At 52.8% G+C, this 21,977-nt stretch overlaps 2 protein-coding genes across 4 annotated transcripts; one reads left to right on the top strand and one right to left on the bottom strand.

The window, feature by feature from the left end:
* Positions 1-60: 60 nt before the first annotated feature.
* MTX1 (metaxin 1) lies at positions 61-5,682 on the top strand (the record flags this gene model as incomplete). The annotated part of the gene is made up of 8 exons (XM_080691888.1): positions 61-567; positions 2,320-2,389; positions 2,519-2,598; positions 4,252-4,344; positions 4,496-4,678; positions 4,776-4,852; positions 5,228-5,382; positions 5,468-5,682. 8 exons carry the CDS (start codon positions 61-63, stop codon positions 5,680-5,682), a joined length of 1,380 nt encoding a protein of 459 aa, XP_080548014.1.
* A 693-nt stretch (positions 5,683-6,375) lies between these two features.
* On the bottom strand, positions 6,376-14,406 carry GBA1 (glucosylceramidase beta 1; the record flags this gene model as incomplete). 3 transcript variants are annotated; one of them, XM_080691881.1, is made up of 10 exons in its annotated part: positions 6,376-6,481; positions 6,568-6,680; positions 7,024-7,191; positions 9,280-9,504; positions 11,377-11,614; positions 11,817-11,989; positions 12,204-12,337; positions 13,612-13,758; positions 13,868-14,059; positions 14,334-14,406. In XM_080691881.1, the coding sequence occupies 10 exons, from the start codon at positions 14,386-14,388 to the stop codon at positions 6,376-6,378; spliced, it is 1,551 nt and encodes a 516-aa protein (XP_080548007.1). The 3 variants fall into 3 exon arrangements, with proteins under 3 accessions (XP_080548007.1, XP_080548006.1, XP_080548008.1); XM_080691880.1 differs by having other exon boundaries at positions 11,380-11,614; positions 14,334-14,388; XM_080691882.1 differs by lacking the exon at positions 13,612-13,758 and having other exon boundaries at positions 14,334-14,394.
* Positions 14,407-21,977: the final 7,571 nt, after the last annotated feature.

Here is a 21,977-nt window from a genome sequence, read left to right as displayed (position 1 = left end):
TTGTTTCCAAGGCGACAGGCGGCGCGGGGCCCGCTCCAAACATAACGCGCTGTGGAAAACATGCGGCCCGGGGGACCCCCCCGCAGCCCCTGCTCCGCGCCGAGCCCCGAGGGGGCCCGCGGCGGTCCAGGCCACGTGCAGCGTGGCCAGCGCCCCCCGATGCCGGGCTGGTACCCGAGGCCTCCGTCTCCGAGGCCCGCGGCGCCCTCGGCGAGTCGGGGCTCCGCAGGGGCGCGGCGCCGGGGCTCCCCGAGGGACGCCTGGCCGGCCGCCCTGCCCCCCGGCGCGGGCCGCCCCGGGCCGCGCCGCCCGCCGCCCTCGCCCGCCGCCCGCGGCGCCGCCCCCTGCGCCGCCAGAGGCCGCACCGCCCCGGGCCCCGCGCCCCGCCCACCCGGGGGCGTGGTCCACATCGGGGGCGTGGCCCGGGCTGCGGGCGGGCCCGCGGCGGCGCTCAGGGAGGTACTTCCGGGGCAGAGGGCGTTCAAGATGGCGGCGCCCATGGAGCTGTTCTGCTGGTCGGGGGGCTGGGGGCTGCCGTCAGTGGACCTGGATAGCCTGACCGTGCTGGTGAGGGTGGCGCCCGCTCTGCCCTTGAGGACTGGGGAGGGGCCCCGAAATTAGCCAAGCCTCCGAGCTTTGTCGGGGCGCAGAGGGGGGAAATGAGGCCGTCAAAGAGCGTACTTGGCTGATGGCAGGCTCGGTGTCCTCTAGCGTTCGTGGAGCAGTGGAAAAGGGCCGATCAGGGCTCCGGGAGATGGGTTCTAGCCTTTGTTTATCCATACACTGTGTGACCTGGGGACAGTTGCTTCTGGACGATCTCAGAGATCTTTGACTTGGCCTCGGCCCTCCTTTCCTCACTAACCGGCACAAAAAGCCTACAGCCAGACTCTAGAAAGTTTTGGAATCAGATGGACTTGGTTCACTTCATTCATTCACTCACTCCGTGATTTTGAAAGCATGTGTTAGACTTCTTCCAAATACCAAATAATGCCATGCACATAAAGTCCCTCCTCTCGTATTGTTTACAGAAAGGCAGAGGTATAAGGATTTTTATTTTATTTATTTATTTATTTATTTATTTATTTTTTTGCGGTACAGGGTATTGAACCTGGGGGCAGTCTACCTTCGAGCTAAACCCCCAGCCCTATTTTTTATTCTTTATCTTTGAAACAGTCTCACTAAGTGGGGGGAGTGCCTCACTAAGTAGCTGAGACTGGCTGCAAACCTGTGACTCTCCTGTCTCAGCCTCCTAAGTACTGGGATTACAAGTGTGTGCTACCATGCCCAGCTTAAGGAAATAAATTTAATAAAATGGTCAGGTAAAGATGTACAAGTAGGTCAGGTGTGGTGGTGCATGCTTGTAATCCCAGCACTTGGAAGGCTATATCTCAGGTTCAGGGATAGCCTCAGCAATGTTGTAAGACTCTTAGCAACCTAGTATGACTCTGTCTTAAAAAAGAAAAGAAAATAGGGCTGGAAGTGTAGCTCAGAGGTAAATAGATATAAAAATAGAACCAGACCACAGATACTGCCAAAGAAGGCCATGGTCGGTGCTCTAAAAAGAAAGATGCTAGCTAGGAAAAGTGTCTGAGGATAAGTGTCCACCAAGTAGATGACAAGTGAGGAAGTGAAGAGACAGAGGGAAGATTGATTTTTTATTTTTATTTTTATTTTTTGTGGTCCTGGGGATGGAACCCAGAGGCATTCCTTCTACCTCCGAGCTACACCCCCAGCCTCCCCCCCCCCCCCCCGGTACTGGTGGGGATGGAACCCAGGGGCATTCGATCTCTGAGAAATACCCTAGCCCTATTTTTTTATTCTTTATTTTGAAACACGGTTGCACTGAGTTGCAAAGGGCTTTACTAAGTAGCTGAAGCTGTCTGGGAACCATGATCCTTCTGTCTCAGCCTCCCAAATGCTGGGATTACAGGAGTGTGCCACCACGCTTAGCTCCCCAGCCCTATTTTTTTAATTTATTTTGAAATGGTCTCACTGAATTGCAAAGGGCCTCACTAAGTAGCTGAGACTGGCCTCAAACCCTATCTCAGCCTCCCAAATGCTGAGATCAAAAGTGTGTGCCACCACGCCCGGCTTAGAGGAAAGAATTTTTGTAGCTGTTGTAATCATGACCTGTTCGTCATTTAAATCCTGTTTTGCATTTTACCCATTCATAAAACAGGAATGGTAATGATCACTTCCTTTTATGCACAAGGGTGATAAGCCTCTCGGGCATGACACATGAGGTTTCTGTGAATCCTTCTCTTGGTTCCCCTGTGGCACCATGGTGCTGAACTCTGCCTTCTGCTTCCTTTCCCGTAGACCTATGCCAGATTTACTGGTGCGCCACTCAAGGTACACAAGATCACCAACCCCTGGCGGAGCCCTTCAGGTATCCTTCCTCATCAGGGGGATGAGGAAGGGCGTTTGCAAGGGGAGGAACAGGAAACAGCCAGGAATGTGGAACAGATATGCAGATGCAGCTAAGGGTCTGGTGGGCATATTTCTTTTTCCATGCCAGGAACTCTACCTGCCCTTCGGACCAGTCATGGAGAGGTGATCTCCGTACCGCACAAGATCATCACCCACCTTCGAAAAGAGGTAGGTGGCTTGGATGGGGGCTGCCAGTAAAGGTCAGTCGGTTCAGTGCAAAACACACATTTATTGAACACCAGACCTATGGCATGCTAGATACAGGCGATCCAAGGCACCAAGGAGCCCAGGTTCTGATGCAGAAGGCACATACGTGTCCTTGTGCTCCAGTAGAGCATTTGGCCAGGGGTTAAGCTCAGGCATTCATGGGGGCACTAGAGTGATGTAGCGGGACTTTTCATGGGGACAGCGTTTGGCTCTGACGAAGCCTTCTAAGGTGAGCCTGGAAAGGGACCTGTGGGCCACTTCTCTGTTTTCAAGTGCCAGGCTGGGCTGGATTTGAGGATCAGGATGGGTTAGAGCCACGTTGGGGAATTTGAAAGACTATTACAAGAAGAGTAGGGAGCCTAGGCCGTGCTCATCACTCCGCCATCGACTGTGGTCTTGGGCAGGACACCGCCCCAGATCTGGAAGCTCCCTGTTTATCAAACTAGGTTCTTCCAACATTCATGGTCTGATTCCAGGAGGGAGCACGCTGTTAGAAATGGGACCCTCTTCCTTGTTCCTGCTTTCCTAGAGGTTAAATTGCTGGGGGAACAAATGGAGACTCTAGCTGCCTGGAGAAATAGGGTCTAAATTAAGAGTCAGAAGTTTTCCACTCGGCCTGGACCACTGCCCTGACGGCTTGTGGAGGAACAGACCTTCCTCGCTGTCCAAAGTGTTTTCTCGGTTTCCTAGTACAGTCGACATGGAGAGAGAGATTATGGCCCGTTCCACAGGGGAGACACTGAGGTTGAGAGTTAAGGATTGTGTTCAGGAGGTTCTGTGGGGAGCGAGGCTTACTTGGGGTGCAGAGACTAAAGCGCGGGAAGGTAGGCCAGGCCAGGCCTGGGGCACCAGTGGAACCTGTGTGCAGCGGCGGCACCAAGGCCACGGGATGAAGCAGAAGTAGCCGGGAGCGGGGCCATGAGGAAACAGGCGAGGTGCTGGGCATGAGTTCAGGGGGTCCGGGGAGCGTGGGGATGCTGTCCCCGCGTTCCTGAGGCTCGGGCTAAGGCCCAGCCTGCATCTGAACCGCACTTGGCTAGCCTCGTGGCGTCTGGATTGGGAAGTTACTGCTAGAAGGTTGCCGTCAGCAGGCTTGCCGCCAGCTTTCCGTGGAAACTCCGGGAGCTGCTCCTAGTTTGCGGCTGGGCCTTCCTCCCCCCAAGGGTGCAGGTTCTGGCCGGCCGGCCGGCGGGCTCCCAGGCCCAGGCTTTCTGCCAACAGCAACAGGCTACTGGCTGGGCCCAGCTAGGGGGCCTCAGAGGGAAAAGCTCTTTGCTGCACCTCCACTACACGCAGAGGCCAGCAAGGGTGGTCATATTTCATCCCTGGGGGAGGAGGGAGCACCTCCGTGGTCCTCTGATGTCCATGGATATTTCTTTTTGTGTGTGTGTGTGGTTCTGTGGATCGAACCCAGGGGCATTCTACCTCCAAGCTACACCCCCAGCCCTATTTTTTTTAGTCTTTATTTTGAAACAGGGTCTCACTCACTTGCAGAGGGCCTCATTAAGTAGCTGAGGCTGGCCTCAAAACCTGCGATTCTCCTGCCTCAGCCTCCCAAGTACTGGGATCACAAGCGTGTGCCACCACCCCGGCTCACAGACATTTCTTCCACAGAAATACAATGCCGATTATGATCTATCAGCCCGGCAAGGGGCAGACACCCTGGCCTTCATGTCCCTGCTGGAGGAAAAGCTGCTCCCAGTGCTGGTAAGAGTAGCCAGACCTCCTGGCATTTGCAGTCTGCAGGGGAGGGGCGGGGCACACACCCACACACAGGCATGGAGCTGCATGGGGTGAGCACCCCACCTGGCAGGTGGGCTGGCTCAGCTTTCCCCTCCCTTCCTGCCTATCTATCTAGATACATACTTTTTGGGTAGACACCAAGAACTACGTGGAGGTGACCCGGAAGTGGTATGCAGAAGCCATGCCCTTTCCCCTCAACTTCTTCCTGCCTGGCCGCATGCAGCGGCAGTACATGGAGCGGCTGCAGCTGCTGTGCGGGGAGCAGAGGCCCGAGAGCGAGGAGGAGCTGGAGAAGGAGGTAGGGCAGCCGAGGGCAGGGCCGTGGCCGGGGTGGGAGTTCCCAGGAGGGAGGCGGCTCTGTTCCCGGCTGCAGGCCCACCTGTGTCTCCCCACAGCTGTACCAAGAGGCCCGGGAGTGCCTGACCCTTCTCTCTCAGCGCCTGGGCTCTCAGAAGTTCTTCTTTGGAGACGCGTGAGTCTGGTTCCAGGGGGGATGGGCAGCTTGGAAGGACACACAGGTCAGGCTGGGGTGGGCTTGGGCTGTGGGCTCGGGGTCTGTGGGACAGACACCGGCTCTGGTGACAGTGCAGCTGTGTCTGGGCTGGATCCTGGGGGGGAGGGCAGCCAGACACAGGGGGGCCGATGGCCACGGGGCACTCAATGTGCCTTTTATGCAGCCCTAGGATAGAGCCCCATTCAGGCCCAGTCTGGCGCCTCCCAGGGGAGCTTTCCCGTCCCGGGTCCAGGACTCCGTCCTGTCCTCCTGTGGTACCTCCAAGGCCGCTGTTTCTTCCAGCTGCCCTCTGACCCCTCTGCCTGGCCCTCCATCCCACCTCCTCCATTTCAGCCCTGCCTCCTTGGACGCATTCGTCTTCAGCTACTTGGCCCTACTGCTGCAGGCAAAGCTGCCCAATGGGAGGCTGCAGGCCCACCTGCGGGGGCTGCACAACCTCTGTGCCTACTGCGCCCACATCCTCAGCCTCTACTATCCCTGGGATGGAGGTAAGGGGTCAGCAGCGCGGGCAGCCCCAGGGAGCCGGCTGGGACCCTGACCAGCACCCCGCCACCTTCCTTTCTTGGCCCACAGCCGAGGTGCCACCCCCACGCCACACGCCAGCAGGCCCGGAGCCGGAGGAGGAGCCGTACCCGCGCCGGAACCAGATCCTGTCTGTGCTGGCGGGACTGGCAGCCATGGTGGGCTACGCCTTGCTCAGCGGCATCGTCTCTATCCAGAGGGCCACACCTGCCCGAGCCCCAGGCGGCCGGGCCCTGGGCATGGCTGAGGAGGAGGATGAGGAATGATCTGCCTCCAGCTTCCAGGACTGGTGTTTTTCTACTTGCCGTGCATTCCAGAGACCCCTTTGCCTTCCCGTTGTTGGTACAGCCAGAAAGGGGGCGCTGTCCCCCCAGAATAAAACTGCTCAGTGACTGGGATCACACCTTCTCTTCTTTAAGGGGCTGCCTTTCCCTGCCACTCACCGTGGGAGCATCCGAGGGCCTGAGCCATCCAGAAGCGGGGCCCCTTCCACAGTCCTCCTTGCCTGAAAATTAAGTTGGCTACAGCTGGCTTCTGTAGCTGCTTCTGCCCCAGTGGGATGCCGCTTGTGCACAGCCCCCGTTGTGCATCTCCAGGAAAGACAAACTCCCCAGCTGTAGCCTGGCTTTCAGAGTCTTCTCTTCCTCATCTCCCCCATCTTGTGTTAGTACAGTGAGCTCACCCTGGGCCCGGGCCCAGTCTCCACAGGCAGCCAGCACGTAGCACACACTTCCACAAGCCGGGGAGGGAAGCGGGGACACCGGGGTTTTCTGATCTTTCCCTAGGGGCTCCAAGCCCCTGGCACCTACACGAGAGTGAGTCACCCAAACCACTTCCCCGGGGCTTACGTCATCCTACGCTTCCCCGGCCCGGCCATGTCCTCTAGCACAGACGGCTCGTGAGCTACTGTCCCTTTAAAGCCTGTGCTGCGCCTGGGTCCTCGCTGGGTTTGCACTCCATCACTGGCGCCGCCACACGTAGGTGTGGATGGAGTAGCCAGGCGAGAGGGTCTCCAGGAAGCCCAGGGCCGGATCCTTGATGGTGAGGGGCACATCCTTGGAGGAGCTGGGGAGGGGAGGAGAAGCTGAGCACCCGAGGCCCAGGCCCACGGCCACCCGTCCTGCCCAGGTCCAGACCCACACGGCCCTCACCGGTTGAGCACCACCAGGACCGCAGAGCCATCGGGACGCAGCAGGGCCACAGTGTCCAAGTCATTCGTCCCGCTGGCCACCAGCCCCACTCTCTCCGAGCCCTCGGGAATGAACTTGCTGCACGTGAGAACAGGCGTCGTCAGGGACCCCAGCCCAGCCCCTTGGACCGTCAGGGCAGCACCCATCAAATGCCCCGGCCCATGAGTCCTGCCAAAGTCCTGCCCTGACTCTAGGCCCAAGTGTGCCGCTGGGCCCCGCCCCCTCCCTGGCCAGCCCAGCCCAGCACCAGGCATGCAGGGAGTGTGTCTCTGATGCCTCGCTGCCTGCCCATGGTGCAAGAGAGGATGGGTGTGCCTGCCCCGGCCCACCGGAAACGCCTCCCTGCTTCCTCGGGTGCGGTGGTGCAAGCTAGGCGCAGGAGGCGAGGCCCGAGTGGAACGGCCGCCCACCCTGCACTCGCCTGAAGTGGCCCAGGTGGTAGAACATGGGCTGCTTGTAGAACACGTCCTTGCTGATGTCCACTATGATGGGGCTGTCGACGAAGTTGCGCACCCAGTTTGGCCCCCCTTGGGGGTTCAGGGCCAGGTTCCAGTCAGTCCAGCCGACCACGTGGTAAAGAAAGTTCTAGGGCAGTAAAAGAGCAAACAGGCAAGGCTTCAGCGCTGGGCAGTCCAGAGGAGGGCCACGGCGGAGCGGGGGCTGGTGGCTCAGGCTGGGCCTGGTGATACATGCCTGAAATCCTAGTACTTGGGAGGCTGAGATAGGAGGATGGGACATTCTAGGCCAGATCCAGCAACTTCATAAGACTATAAACAATCAATGAGATCCTGTTTCAAAATACAATAACAAAAATACAAAAAGCTGGGCGTGGTTGAGCATGCCTGTAATCCCAGCACTTGGGAGGCTGAGACACGAGAATCGCACAGGTTCGAAGCCAGCCTCTGCTACTGAGTGAGGGAGGCTCTCAGTAACTTAGTGAGACCCTGTTTCCAAATAAAGTATAAAATAGGTCTGGGAATACAGCCTGGAGGTAGAAAAATCCGAGTTCCACCCCAGTACCACAAAATAAAATAAAATAAAACAACAAAATTACAAAAGGAGCCAGGTGTGGTGGCGCACACTTGTAATCCCAGCATTCCAGAGGCTGATCCAGGAGGACAGCTGTTCATAGCCTCAGCTACTTAGGCCCTTTGCAACTCAGTGAGAACCTGTTTCAAAATAAAGAATAAAAAATAGGGTTGGGGGTGCAGCTCAGAGGTAGAATGACCCCTGAATTCCATCCTCAGTACTGCAAAAAAAAAAAAAAAGGGCTGGGGATATGCTGAGAGGTAGAATCTTCTGTGGTCTCTTGCTTTACCACTGAGCTACATCCCTGCCTTTTTTCTTTTCTTTTTTGGCATTGGAGATAAAACCCAGGGACATCCTTTTTTTTTTTTCTTTTTGGTACTAGGGACTGAACCCAAGAGCATCTACCTCCTAACTATGTCCCAACCCTATCTTAGTTTCTTATTATTTTGAAACAAGATTTCACTAAGGTTGATGAGAGTCTCACTACTTGCTACCTCTGAGCTACACCCCCCAGTCCTTTTTATTTTTTATTTTGAAACAGGATCTCACTACACCGCTCAGGCTGGCCTCAAACCTATAATCCTCCTGTCTCAGCCTCCCAAGTACTGGAATTATAGGCATATACCATCACGCCCAGCAACCAGGGGCATTCCACTGCTCTTGAGTTATATACCCCAGCCCTATTTATTTATTTATTCATCTTGTTTGTTTATTTATTTATTTTTGCGGTACTGGGGATAGAACCCAGGGCCATTCTACCTCCCAGCTACACTCCCAGCCCTATTTTTTATTTATTTTAAAACAGGGTCTCACTGAGTTGTAAAGGGCCTCACTAAGTAGCTGAGGCTGTCCACGAATCGTGATCCTCCTCTCTCGCCTCCCAAATGCTGGGAGCCACCATGCCCGGCTCCTTATTTATTTATTTATTTATTTATTTACTTACTTACTTACTTATTTAATTTTTGCAACTCTTGGGGTGGAACCCAGGGGCCCTCTTGTTTTTGTTTTTTGTGGTACTGGGGATGGAACCCAGAAGCATTCTACCTCCGAGCGACACCCCCAGCCCTATTTTTTTATTCTTTATTTTGAAACAGGGCCTCACTGAGTTGCAAAGGGCCTCACTAAGTAGTAGCTGAGGTTGTCCATGAACCGCGAACCTCCTGTCTCAGCCTCCAGAATGCTGGGATTACAAGCGCGTGGGCCACCATGTCCGGCCGTTTTTTGTTTTTGTTTTTTAACTTTGAAATAGGGTCTCACTAAATTGCCAGGGTTGGCCTCAAACCAGCTATCTTCCTGTATCAGCCTTCCAGGGCTGGGATTACAGGTGTGTACCTCCACGCCCAGCCCAGCCCAGCTCTCCTTGATATCTAATGAGGGGTTTGTAGGAATGGAGACTCAGAAATCAGAGGTGGGGCCCAGGCATGCGGAAGAAGGGTGATAGGGCAAGGGTGATAGGGCAAAGGTGATAGGGCAAAGGTGATAGGGTTGCAGGACTGTGAAGGAAAGGCAAGACACAGAATCCCAGAGTTGCCCCAGAGGGCAAGCCAGCAGGAAAAAGCTGGAGAGGAGGCCTCTGTGGGGAGAAGAGGAGGGAGGGAGGGCCTGGGGAAGGCTGCTTTTCAGGAAGGGATCCGGGCGGCTTACCGTGATGATGCTGTGGCTGTACTGCATTCCTCGGTCCCAGGAGCCCAGCCGCACGCTCTGTTCCCAGAACTTGGAGCCCACGCAGGCCTCTGAGGCAAAGAGCATGGTGTTGGGGAACAAGCTGTGTGTCTTCCCCAGGGTGGCTTTTGCTGGAGCCAGGAAGTCCATGTACCAGTGGACGGCAATGCCATGGATGTACTTGGCTGCCTCTGGGTCCGCTAGCACCTGCACAGGGAAATGGAGGATGACTGCGGAAGGGGGGCCCTGACCTTGAGCCCGCCACAGAAGGTTCTAGAAGAGGAAATTGGAGTCCTGAGAAATGATTGCTGGGGATGAATGCAACCAGAGGGGGTTAAAGGAACAACCCTGGGGCCTTGGAGAACCAGAAGGGACTGGTGGTCTGGACACCTGGACCCAGCTGAGAGTGTGCCAGGAATCCAGAGTCGGGGCAGTCAGGTGTGACAGCAACTGGCTCGAATCTCAATACTTGGGAAGCTGAGACAGGAGGATTGCAAGTTCAAGACAGCCTCAGCGACTTAGTGAGACTGTGGGCAACTCAGGAAAACCCTGTTTGTAAATAAAAATAAAGTCAGGCATAGTGGCACACACCTTTTTTTTTTTTTTTTTTTTTTTTTTTGGCAGTACTGGAGTTGGAACCCTGAGGCATTCTATCTCTGAGCTATACCCCAGCCATTTTTTATTCTTTATTTTGAAACAGGGTCTGAGTTGCAAAGGGCCTCACTATGTAGTAGCCGAGGCTGTCTGCAAACCACGATCCTCCTGTCTCAGTCTCCCAAATGCTGGGATTACAAGCCCGGCTGGCAAACGCCTATTATCTCAGTACTTGGGAGGCTGAGACATGAGGATTGCACATTTGAGGCCAGCCTCAGTAACCTAATGAGACCCTGTTTCCAAATAAAAAATAAAAAGGGCAGAGCATGGTGGCGCACGCTTGTAATCTCAGCATTTGAGAGGCTGAGACAGGAGAATCGCAGTTCATGGACAGCCTCAGCTACTTAGTGAGGCCCTCTGCAACTCAGTAAGACCTGTTTTAAAATAAAGGATAAGCCGGGCGTGGTGGCGCACGCTTGTAATCCCCACACTTGGGAGGCTGAGACAGGAGTATCACACAGGTTCAAAGCCAGCCTCAGCTACTTAGTGAGGCTCTCAGCAACTTAGTGAGACCCTGTTTCCAAATAAAATATAAAAAAATAGGCTGGGCATATAGCCCAGAGGTAGAAAGCCTTTGGGTTCCACCCCCATTACCACAAAATAAAATAAAATAAAATAAAATAAAATAAAATAAAATAAATAAAATATAGGGCTGGGGATGTAGCTCGAAGGTAGAATACCCTTGGGTTCCATCCCTAGTATCACAAGAAAAAAAAATAGTAATTATAAAGTAGAGCTGGGGGTGTAGCTCAGAAGTAGAATGTCCCTGGATTCCATTCTCAGTACTGCAAAAAATAAAAAAATAAATATGGAGCCAGGTGTGGTGGCACATACTTGTAATCCCAGCATTCAGGAGGCTGAGACCAGAGAATTGTGGTTCGTGGACAGCCTCAGCTCCTTAGTGACACCCTCCATAACTTAGTGAGACCCTGTTTCAAAATAAAGAATAAAGCCGGGCGTGGTAGCGCACGCTTGTATTCCCAGCATTTGGGAGGCTGAGACCAGAGGATCGTGGTTCGCGGCCAGACTCAGCTACCTAGTGAGGACCTCTGCAACTCAGTGAGACCCTGTTTCAAAATAAAGAATAAAAAGAATAAAAAATAGGGCTGGGGATGTAGCTCAGAAGTTGGATGCCCCTGGATTCCATCCCCAGACCTGCAAAAAAAAAAAAAAAAAAAAAAAAAAAAAGGACTGGGGGTGTAGCTCAGAGGTAGAATGTCCCAAGATTCCATCCTCAGTACTGAAAAAAAAAAATTAAAATAAATAAAAAGGATCGGGGGTATAGCTCAGAGGTAGAACAGCGCTGGGTTCAATCCCCAACACCACCGATAAAAAGAGTCAAGGTAGAAGAGGCGCTGTCAGTGTGGAGCAGACCACTTGGACACTCTCCCGGGGTCATGGAGCAGCAGGGCTGCTGGGCCTTACCACCTGTGCCCAGCGGGGCAGCAGCAGGCGCTGGTCATCCAGCATGAGCAAGAGGACGTCGCGGTGAGTGCTGTTGGCCAGGGTCGGACCCAGATCCCGGGCAATGAAATCTCTCTGGTGTTCAGGGGTGAAACCCAGGCACTGGAAGGGGTACCCGGTAACCAGGCCTGCGGTGGGCTCATTCTCGGCCGTCACTGCCCAGAACTTTAAGTTGTACTTAGCGTAGGCATCCAGGAACCTGGCGGGGGTAGAGCAAGAGGGGTCATGGTCAGAAAAATGGATCAAGACCTTGGAGAGAAAAAACCCAACAGAGGTGGGGGAACCGGAGGTGGGGGAACCGGCCGGCCCAAGGCTGTAAAGCCAGCTGAGAAGAGGCGGAACTGGGTCAAGAGGTGGGGGAGAGACCAGTGTCCCAGGGAGAGGCGGGTCCCGCCCCTTACCTGACAAAGTACTTGGCCCAGGTCTGGTGGTACTTATCCCCCGGCTGACCCTTGAGCGACCCCTTCCCATTCACCGCCCCGTTGGTCTTGAGCCAGGTGGGTGACGTCCAGGGGCTGGCGAAGAGCGAGACGGGGCGGCTGGCCAGCCGAAGGGCCTGATGAATCAGGGGTATCTGCAGACAAAGGTGGCAGGGAGAGAGACACCCAGGGATGGAACACAGGCCAACTCGCCCAACCAGTGCGTCTGGTCCAGCCATCAGCTCCCACCCTCCCCGCCACCCCCAGGACGAGACAGCAGGACCAGGTTCTGCGTCTCTCCACAGGCTGCCGAAGGTGGACCTTCTCGACCCTCAAGTGTCCGTGCCCTCGGGCAGCTGGGGTGCCCACCTTGAGCTTGGTGTCTTCCTCTGCCAGGCTGAAGTTCTGCAGCTGGAAGTCATCGGGGCTGTCGGCATAGGTGTAGGTGCGGATGGAGAAATCACAGCTGGCCATGGGCACCCTGATGATGTTATATTCAATTCCTGCAGAGCAGAGTGACCAAGACGGGGGAAGTCAGAATCAGCAGGGGGGATATGGAACCTGCTATAGATCTTGTTGGTCCTCAGTAGAGTCTCAGGCGGGGCCACGGGGAACTTGGACCCCACGGTGGACACTGCGGAAGCCAGCGGCTGGCGAAGCACAGGTCCTGGGCTGGAGATTCCCCAGGCACTTAGCGGAAGGTTGACAGGACAATTTAATTTCTGTTGTCATTAAGAGAGGAACCAAATGTTAGGGCAAGGTGAAAATGTACGAGGCGCAGTCAGAGAAAGGCGTCAACCGCACCGTCATCTCAGCGTCCCCAACCCCTCCTGGCTCAAAACCATCTTTTTCTTTCAATACAGGGGATTGAACCCAGGGGCATTCTACCACCGAGTTATACCCCCAGACCAATTTTATTGTCTCTCTCTCTCTTTTTTTTTTTTTTGGTGGTACTGGGGGTGGAACCCAGGGGCTTTCTACCTCCGGGCTATACTCCCAGACCTATTTGATACTTTATTTGGAAACAGGGTCTCACTAAGTTGCTGAGAGCCTCACTAAGTAGCTGAGACTGGCTTCGAACCTGTGCGATCCTCATGTCTCAGCCTCCCAAGTACAGGGATTACAAGCGTGTGCCAGGATGCCCGGCTTATTCTCTTATTTTAAGACAGGGCCTCACTAAATTGCAAAGGGCCTCTCTAAGTTGCTGAAGCTGGCCCTAAATCTAAGATCTTCCTGTCTCAGCCTCCCAAGTTCTGGAATTACAAGTGTGCACCACCACGCCTGGCTCTCACCTACCTTTCTTCCTTTCTTATTTATTTATTTATTTATTTATTTATTTATTTATTTATTTATTTATTTTGTGGTACTGAGGATGGAACCCAGGGACTTTCGACCTCTGAGCTACACTCCCAGCCCTATTTATTCTTTTATTGTGTGTGGGGGGGTACTGGGGATGGAATCCAAGGGCTTTCTACCTCTGGGCTACATCAGACCTATTTTATATTTTATTTGGAAACACGATCTCATTAAGTTGCAGAGGGCCTCACTAAGTAGCTGAGGCTGGCTTCGAACCTGTGTGATCTTCCTGTCTCGGCCTCCCAAGTACTGGGATAACAAGCGTGCGCCACCACGCCTGGCTTATTCTTTATTTTGAAATAGGGTCTCACTGAGTTGCAGAGGGCCTAAGTATTAGCTGAAACTGTCCTCAAACTGATCCTCCTGTCTCAGCCTCCCAAATGCTGGGATTGCAGGTGTGTGCCGCCACGCCCGCTCTCACCTTCTTCAGAGAAGTAGGATCTGAGTAGCAAGTCCTGGGCAGAGGGTGACAGGGCTCGGATGTTGAGGGCAGCGGCATCTGTCATGGCTCCTCCAAATCCTTTCACTTTCTGGAACTTCGTGTCTGGCTGCAGGGTCAGGAGAAGCCCTAAGGATACCCACAGGGAAGAAGGGGTGTTGGAGAACACATGGGGGGCGGGGAGAATGCTCTGGGCATGGCTCAGTTCCAGGAGGCCCCAGCCTGGCACAGGGTTTACCTGTGCCTGTGCGATTGGCCTGGAAGGTCCCAGTGCTCAGCTCCATCCGCCGGCCGCCGCGCGTGCTCTCATAGCGGCTGAAGGTACCCAGAGCAGGGAAGGTCAGGGGGTCCACAGAGTCGCAATAGCTGGCATTGCAGACACAGACCACCGAGCTGTAGCCAAAGCTTTTGGGGATGCAGGGGCGGGCACCTGGGACGGGGTACACAAGCAGAGACAAGGGCTAAAGGGGGCAGGAGAGGGGAGCCGACCTGCTGACTGGGAAACTGGATGTCAGTTTCAAACATCCCCGTACTGTACCCTGCCCCCAAGGCTGGTCTCCAGCATTCAGAAGGGTTTATCAAGCACCCGCTGAAGGCTCCCCACCTGGAAGGCTACCAAAGGACAGGCAGAGAGAACTTCAGTGACACACACACACACACACACACACAAACACACACACACACCATCCACTGTTCTGGCTTACCTGATGCCCACGACACAGCCTGAAACAGGAGCAGTCCAGTGAGACCGGCAGCCATGATGCCGACCCTGCCTGGGTGTTTGGAACGCTCCTGAGAACGGAATGAAGGGCGGCTGGAAGGCAAGCCCTTCTCCACTCTTGAGCCAGCCTCCTAGCCACAACCGCTGCCTATGGGGGCCCACAGCCTGTCTCCCACATTTTTCAGGACGGGGACAAGACATCTGGGTGCAATCCTGTGCAGTTGACAGCTTCCATCCACCCGAAACGAGGGCTCTTTTTATCCCTATTCGCATCCATTTCTACCTCAAGCTCTCCCTCCATCTATGCCTTGCTCAAAGAGCTATGAGGAGCCAGGGGTGGTGGTGGCGCATGCCTGTAATCCCAGTATTTGAGAGGCTGAGACAGGAGGATGGCAGGTTCAAGGACAGCCTCAGCAAGTAGTGAGACTCTCATCAGCTGAGGGAGACCCTGTTTCAAAGTAAAAATAAAATAGGGCTGTGGCAGTAGCTTGGAGTAGCACACCCCTGAGTTCAACCTCCAGTAATGAAACCCCCCCCCAAAAAAAAAGAGCTTTGACAACCTGGGTTCAAAGACAGTCCTCCATTCATTGAATCCCAGAGCTGGATGCCCAGGGTTCCACGGGCAGAGTGACAAGGTCCTCTGGAACACCTGGGCCACTTACCTCTCCAGAAGGATCTGAGAACTCCATGGCTTCAGGGTCGCCAGAGGAGGAGAAGCCCTCAGGAGCTCCAGAGTGTCTGAGGGATGGAGGACCCACTAAATAAAAACAAGGATGCGGATATCTAGTGCAGCTGCGGGATGCGGACTAGCCCAGCAGCTTAATTCCGGCATGGTGGAACGGCTGGGTCATGTGATGACTAAGGGAGTGTCACGTGACTCCGGAAGTGAGGCGGGCGCGGCCATATTTGTAATGGGCATGGGGTTTCTGGACTGCGGGAGTTTAGCTGCTCTCTGAAACTTTGGTAGGTGAGGGGTGGACCGCGATTTGGGAAGAGCCTAAAACAAAAACCTGAGTCTGAGTCGAAACTCCTCCATCCCAGGGAAGGGGGAGCGTGGCAGTCACATCTTGAGAAAAATGCTAAAGTGATGCAGAGGGCTGGGGATGTTGCTCCGTGGTAGAGCGCCGGCTAATACACGGGACCCCTCCCTCCGATAACGTCACACACGGTGCTAATCAAGTGATCCTAAGAAAAAGAAATTTACTGTGAGCCGGGCGTGCTTGTCATCTCAGCACTTGGGAGGCTGAGACAGGAGGATCACAGGCTCTTAGCCAGCCTCAGCTACTTAGTGAGGCCCTCTGCAACTCAGTGGGACCCAGTTTCAAAATAAAGAATTAACAGTGGGGCTGGGATGTAGCTCAGAGGTAGAACCGCAAGATAGATAGATAGATAATAAAATAATAAAAAATAAAATTGGGGAAGTAGCTAGGACATAGAAGGCCCCTGGGTTCCATTCCCAGCACCACAAAACAAACAAACAAACAAACCACGAAATGGTAACGAGTGTGCACCATCTACGATGAAGGAATTAAGAAGGACCAACCCCTCACCGGTGGGGAGCTCCTCAGAAAGGCTGCCTGGAAAGCTGGGTGTGGTGGTGCACACCTGTAATTCCAGTACTTGAGAGCTGAGAGAGAGAGAGACCACAGCTTCCAGGCCAGCCTCAGAAACTTAGCAAGGCCCTGTTTCAAAATAAAATATAGAGCCGGGCATGGTGGTGAATGCTTGTAATCCCAGGATTCAGGAGGCTGAAACAGAAGGATAGAGGTTCCCAGACAGCCTCAGCTACTACTTAGTGAGGACCTCTGCAACTCAGTGAGACTCTGTTTCAAAATAAAGAATAAAAAATAGGGCTAGGGGTGTAGCTAAGAGGTAGAATGCCCCTGACATTCCATCTCTGGTACTGAAAAATAAATAAATAAATCAAAGAATAAAAGCCGGGCGTGGTGGCACACGCCACTTGTAATCCCAGCATTTGGGAGGCTGAGACAGGATGGCGGTTCCTGGCCAGACTCAGCTACTTAGTGAGGTCCTTTGCAACTCAGTGAGACCGTGTTTCAAAAAAAAAGAATAGCCGGACGTGGTGGCGCACGCTTGTAATCCCCGTGCTTGCGAGGCGGAGACAGGAGGATCGCGCAGGTTCGAAGCCAGCCGTGTGCTGGTTTAGGAGACCCTGTTTCCAAATAAAAATATAAAACAGGACTGGGAGTGTGGCCCGGAGATTAGAAGGGCTTCCAGGACCCCAGTACCGCCAAAAAAGAAGAATAAAAAATAGAGCAGGGGGTGTAGCTGGGAGGTAGAATGACCCTGTGTTTCATCCCCAGTACCACAATAAAGAAAGAAGAAAGAAAGAAGAGAGGAGAGGAAGGAGGCGGGTGAGCTGGGTGTGGTGACACATGCTTGTAATCCCAGCATTTGGGAGGCTGAGACCCGAGGAGAATGGTGAGAACAGCCCCCGCTACTTAGTGAGGCCTTTTGCAACTCAGTGAGATCCTGTTTCAAGAGAAAGAATAAAAAATAGGGCGGGGGGTGGGTGTCTTTCAGAAGTAGAATGCCCCTGGGTTCCATCCCCAGCACCGCAAAAAAAATAAGAAAAGAAAAGAAAAGAAAGAATGAAAGAAAAAAGAAACTGGGGTTGGGGGTGTGTGGCTCAGGGGTGAGATTTCATTGGTTCCATCCCCAGTGACACAAACAAAATAAAACAATAAAAAGGCATCACAATCACAGAGGTGCAGGCCAGCAGACGAGGGCTGGGGAGGGCTGGCAGGAGGCAGCCGGGCTCTGGGCGGCACCTTCCTTGGTTGCCTGTGTCATTGCCAGATGCTATTATAATGAGCTGGCCTTTCCTCAGAGGACGGGGAGGGCTGCTGAAGGAGCCCTGAAGCCAGAACGGGCTATACAGAGTTGCACCTCAAAGAAAGGGTGTCTGTGATGTTGCTTATGGACCACATCAGATGTGGTGGGTGTGACACACAGTGTGACCTAATAAACCCCAGCTCTGGGAGCCTGCTTCCTGCCCTGTAAAACAGACAGCAAACCCGCCCCCCCCCCATTCCTGGAGCCCGGGAGATAAGCAAGTACCTGGGGCTTAGCACCGGGAGCTGCTGGTTTGTGCCCCAAACCATCCCCCCCAAGCCTGTTTTATTTTTTATGTTGAATTACGGTCTGGCTAAATTGACAGGACTGGTCTTAAACCTGAGATCCTCTAACCTGGCTCAGCCTGCCAAGTATTCGAATTATAACTGTGCACCACTGCACCTGGAAATTCTTATTTTATGTGTGTGTGTGTGTGTGTGTGTGTGTGTGTGTGTTACTGGGAATGGGGCCCAGGTGCCTTCTACCTCCAGGCTACGCTCCCAGACCTATTTTATATTTTATTTGGAAACAGGGTCTCACTAAGTTGCTGAGGCTGGCTTCAAACCTGTGTGATTCTCCTGCCTCAGCCTCCCAAATACTGGGATTACAAGCCTGCACCACCACGCCTGGCTTATTTTAACTTTTGACTTTGTGGGTACTGGGAACTAAACCCAGAGGCATTCTACCTCCAAGTTATGCTCACAGCCCTTTTTATTTTATATTTGGAAACAGGGCTCACTAAGTTAAGAAGAGCCTTACTAAGTAGCTGAGGCTGGCCTCAAACCGAACCGTATCCTCCTGTCTCAGCCTCCCAACTACTGGGATTACAAACGTGGGCCACCACGCCCAGTTTATTTTTTAATTTGGAAACAGGGTCTCACTAAGTTGCAGAGGCTGGCCATGAACCTATAATCTTCCTATCTCAGCTTCCCAAGTACTGGGATTACAAGCATGTACTGCCACGCCCAGTTTATTTTGTTTTTTGAAGTATCTCAGTGAAGTCTTTCCAAGACAGACTCCAGGCAAAGTTAATGACTTCTTTTCTGAGAGTCCTACAGCATCTCAGTGTAGTCCCAGTAAAGTATGAGGGTTTGAATCCTGGTTGTACAACTTACTGCTGTTTGACACGCAGTAAACAATTTAGTCAGTCTAAGCGGGCCTTTCTATTTATCAAAGGGGAGTTTAGAGCTGGGCGTGGTGGCGCATGCTTATAATCCCAGCATTCAGGAGGCTGAGACAGGAGGATCACGGTTTGCGGACAGCCGCAGCCTCTTAGTGAAGTCCTTTGCAACTCAGTGAGACCCTGTTTCAAAATAAAGAATAAATTATAGGGCTGGGGGTGTAGCTCAGAGGGAGAATGCCCCTGGGTTCCATCCTCCATCCCCAGTACTACAGAAAAAAAGAAGGGGGATGATAATTCCTGCCTGAAAAAAAAAATGGCAAGGTTTAAGTGTGTGTGTGTGTGTGTGTGTGTGTGTGTGTGTGTGTGTTACTAGGGATGGAACTCAGGGGCATTCTACCTCCAAACAACACCCGCACCTACTTTATTTATTTATTTATTTTGCAGTACTGGGGATGGAACCCAGGGGCATTTTACCTCCCAGCTACACCCCCAGCACTATTTTTTTTATTCTTTATTTTGAAACAAGGTCTCATTGAGTTGCAAAGGGCCTCACTAAGAAGCTGAGGCTGTCCGGGAACAGGGATCCTCTTGTCTCAGCTTTCCAAATGCTGGGATTACAAGCGTGCGCCACCACGCCCGGCTGATAAATACACATCTAATATCCTGCGTGGCAGGGCATGTGCAGCAAGGCAGGCCTGTGTTTATGGAAGGAACTTAAGTTCCTGGAAGCAAATGGTTGCTCATATCCTTGTAGGAAGCCTGGCCGAGCTGGATGCAGGATGTTGGATTGAGGGACCTGTGTGGCCGCGTTCCTGGCCACCTTCTTCACACTTCCGATGTCTCCAGGAAGTGCCGCGCAGGAATTGTTCACAGAGGGCAGGTCCCTTGATTCCCTGCAATTCATTCATTCCACAACACATACAGAACATTATTCTTGCAGCCTTTGCACAGGCTGGACACGCACTCTACCACGGAGCCACGTCCTCAAGCCATCCCATATGTATTTTTTTAAATTAATTTATTTATTTTTCAGTACAAGGGTGGAACAAGGGGCATTCTACCTCTGAGCTAAATAATTTAAAAATATTTAAATAATAAATAATTTTAAATATTTTATTTTATTTTATTTTATTTGGTGGTACTGGGGTTCCTGGAAGCCCTTCTACCTCCAGGCTACACTCCCAGACCTATTTTTACATTTTTATTTGGAAACAGGGTCTCCTAAACCAGCGCACGCAGCTGGCTTCGAACCTGAGCGATCCTCCTGTCTCTACCTCCCAAGCGCGGGGATTACAAGCATGCGCCACCACGCCCAGCCAATAATAAATAATTTTAAAAATAGTGCTGGGGGTGTAGCTGGGAGGTAAAATGCCCCTGGGTTCCATCCCCAGTACCGCAAAATAAATAAATAAAATAAAATGGGTGGGGGTGTTTGGAGGTAGAATGCCCCTGAATTCCATCCCTAGTACCACACCTGCTGTATTTTTTATTCTTTTTTTTTGTGTGTATGTGGTACTGGGGGTGGAACCCAGAGGCTTTCTACCTCTGGGCTATACTCCCAGCCCTATTTTATATTTTTTTATTTTGAAACAGGGTCTCACTAAGTTGCTGAGAGCCTCACTAAGTAGCTGAGGCTGGCTTTGAACCTGCGTGATCCTCCTGTCTCAGCCTCCCAAGCACGGGGATTGCAAGCGTGCGCCACCACCTATTTTTTTATTCTTTATTTGGAAACAAGGTCTCACTGAGTTTCAGAGGGCCTCACTAAGCAGCTGAGGCTGTGCGCAAACCGTGATCCTCCTGTCTCAGCCTCCTGAATGCTGGGATTAAAAGCACATGCCACCACACATGGCTCCCCAGCTTTTTATTTTTAACAGTCTTGCTAAATTGCAGAGGGGCTTGATAAATCGCTGAGGCTGGTCTTGACCCTGCCGCCCTCCCATTTCGACCTCCCAAATACCAGGATTACAGGCATATATCACCACGCCCGGCAGTGCGGGGTTGGAATCCTTGCTCAGTGACTCATTAGGATGATATATTGGGAAGTTACTTAACAGGCTCAGTTTCCTCATCCTCAAAGGTCCCATCTCCAGGGCTGTCATGAAGACGGGATGAAACAGTGCACATAATCATACTGTTTATAGCCAAGTGTCCTGAACAAGTTGCTCCACTGAAGTCCTCCCGGACGCTTCCTCTGCTCGCAGCTGACCATCTGGACCTCTTCTATGCCACAACTGGCCTCGCCGGGGTCACCAAGAGTCACGGTCTTGTAATGTCCCGTCCTCATTGGACTTCACCTTTGAACTCAGCTGATACTGGACCCTCTGTGCTTGACACACTCTCTGCTTGGTCTCTTCTTTCTTTTTTCTTTCCTCTCTTCCTCCCTTATTTTCTTCCTCTTCTTTCTTTTTTCTTTCCTTCTTTCTCCTTTCTTTCTTTTTCTTGTGGTACTGGGGATGGAACCTACCTCTGAGCTACACCCCCAGCCCTATTTTTCATTCTTTTTGTGAAACAGGGTCTCACTGAGTTGCAAGGGGCATCAGGAAGTAGCTGAGGCTGGCCGCGAACCTCTATCCTCTTGTCTCTGCATCCTGAAAGATGCGATAACAAGCCTGCGCCACGCCCGGCTCTGTCTCTCTGCTTTTCTTAACCCCACACTCTGGGTTTGGATTCTTGCCAGCTCCTCCAGCTGTTCTTTCTCCTTGACGGACTTCTTCGCCCTCAGTCTGTTGTGCACGTGGCTTGGGGATTTGTCTTAGGTCTGTCTCACGCTTGGTGTTCTCTCCCATAGCGTGTGTGTGTGTGTGTGTGTGTGTGCGCATTACTGGGGATGAAACCCAGGGGCCTTCTCTCCCTGGGTTATGCCTCCAGCCCTCTTTTACTTTTTCTTTGGAAACGGTCTCACTGAGTTGCTGAGAGCCTCACTAAACAGCTGAGGCTGTTCCCAAACTTGCTTTCCTGTCTCAGCCTCCCAAGTATTGGAATTTCAGGTATGAGTCACCGTGCAGGGCTCTGCCATAGCTTTGATTACTTTATAGTCACGGGAGGCTCCCAGATCTCCACCTGCAATCCCAGTCTTTCCCCAGGGATTGACTCTGTATCCCTGAGTCTCCTCCAGACAGCTCCCTGGGGGGCTCTGGGATACATCAGCATGACCTCAGTAGGGTCGCCTTGCCAGCCAAACCTACTCTTCTGCCTGTACTCTCTTCCTCATAGGGCAAACCCCTCTGCCCAGTGCCTGGACTCACCCTTGACCCGGTCTGCCCGCTCACAGGAGGGTCACAGGTTCAAGGACAGCCTCAGCAAGTAGTGAAACTCTCGTTAACCTAGTGAGACCCTGTTTCAAAATAAAAACAAAATTAGAGCCGGGCGTGGTGGCACACACTTGTAATCCCAGAATTTGGGAAGCTGAGACAGGAGGATCACTGGTTCATGGACAGCCTCAGCTACTCAGGTCCTCAGCAACTTAGTAAGACCCTGTTTCAAAATAAAGAACAGCCGGGCATGGCAGCGCACGCCTGTAATCTCAGCACTTGGGAGGCTGAGACAGGAGGATCACGCAGGTTCAAAGTCAGTCTCAGCTACTTAGTGAGGCTTTCAGCAACTTAGTGAGACCCTGTTTCCAAATAAAATAGAAAATAGGCCTGGGAG

Source organism: Muscardinus avellanarius, assembly GCF_963383645.1.
Source record: "Muscardinus avellanarius genome assembly, chromosome: 3".
Classification (NCBI taxonomy): Eukaryota; Metazoa; Chordata; class Mammalia; order Rodentia; family Gliridae; genus Muscardinus; species Muscardinus avellanarius.
Note: the sequence above shows the minus strand (reverse complement) of the source record. Positions and strands in the feature narration are given on the sequence as shown.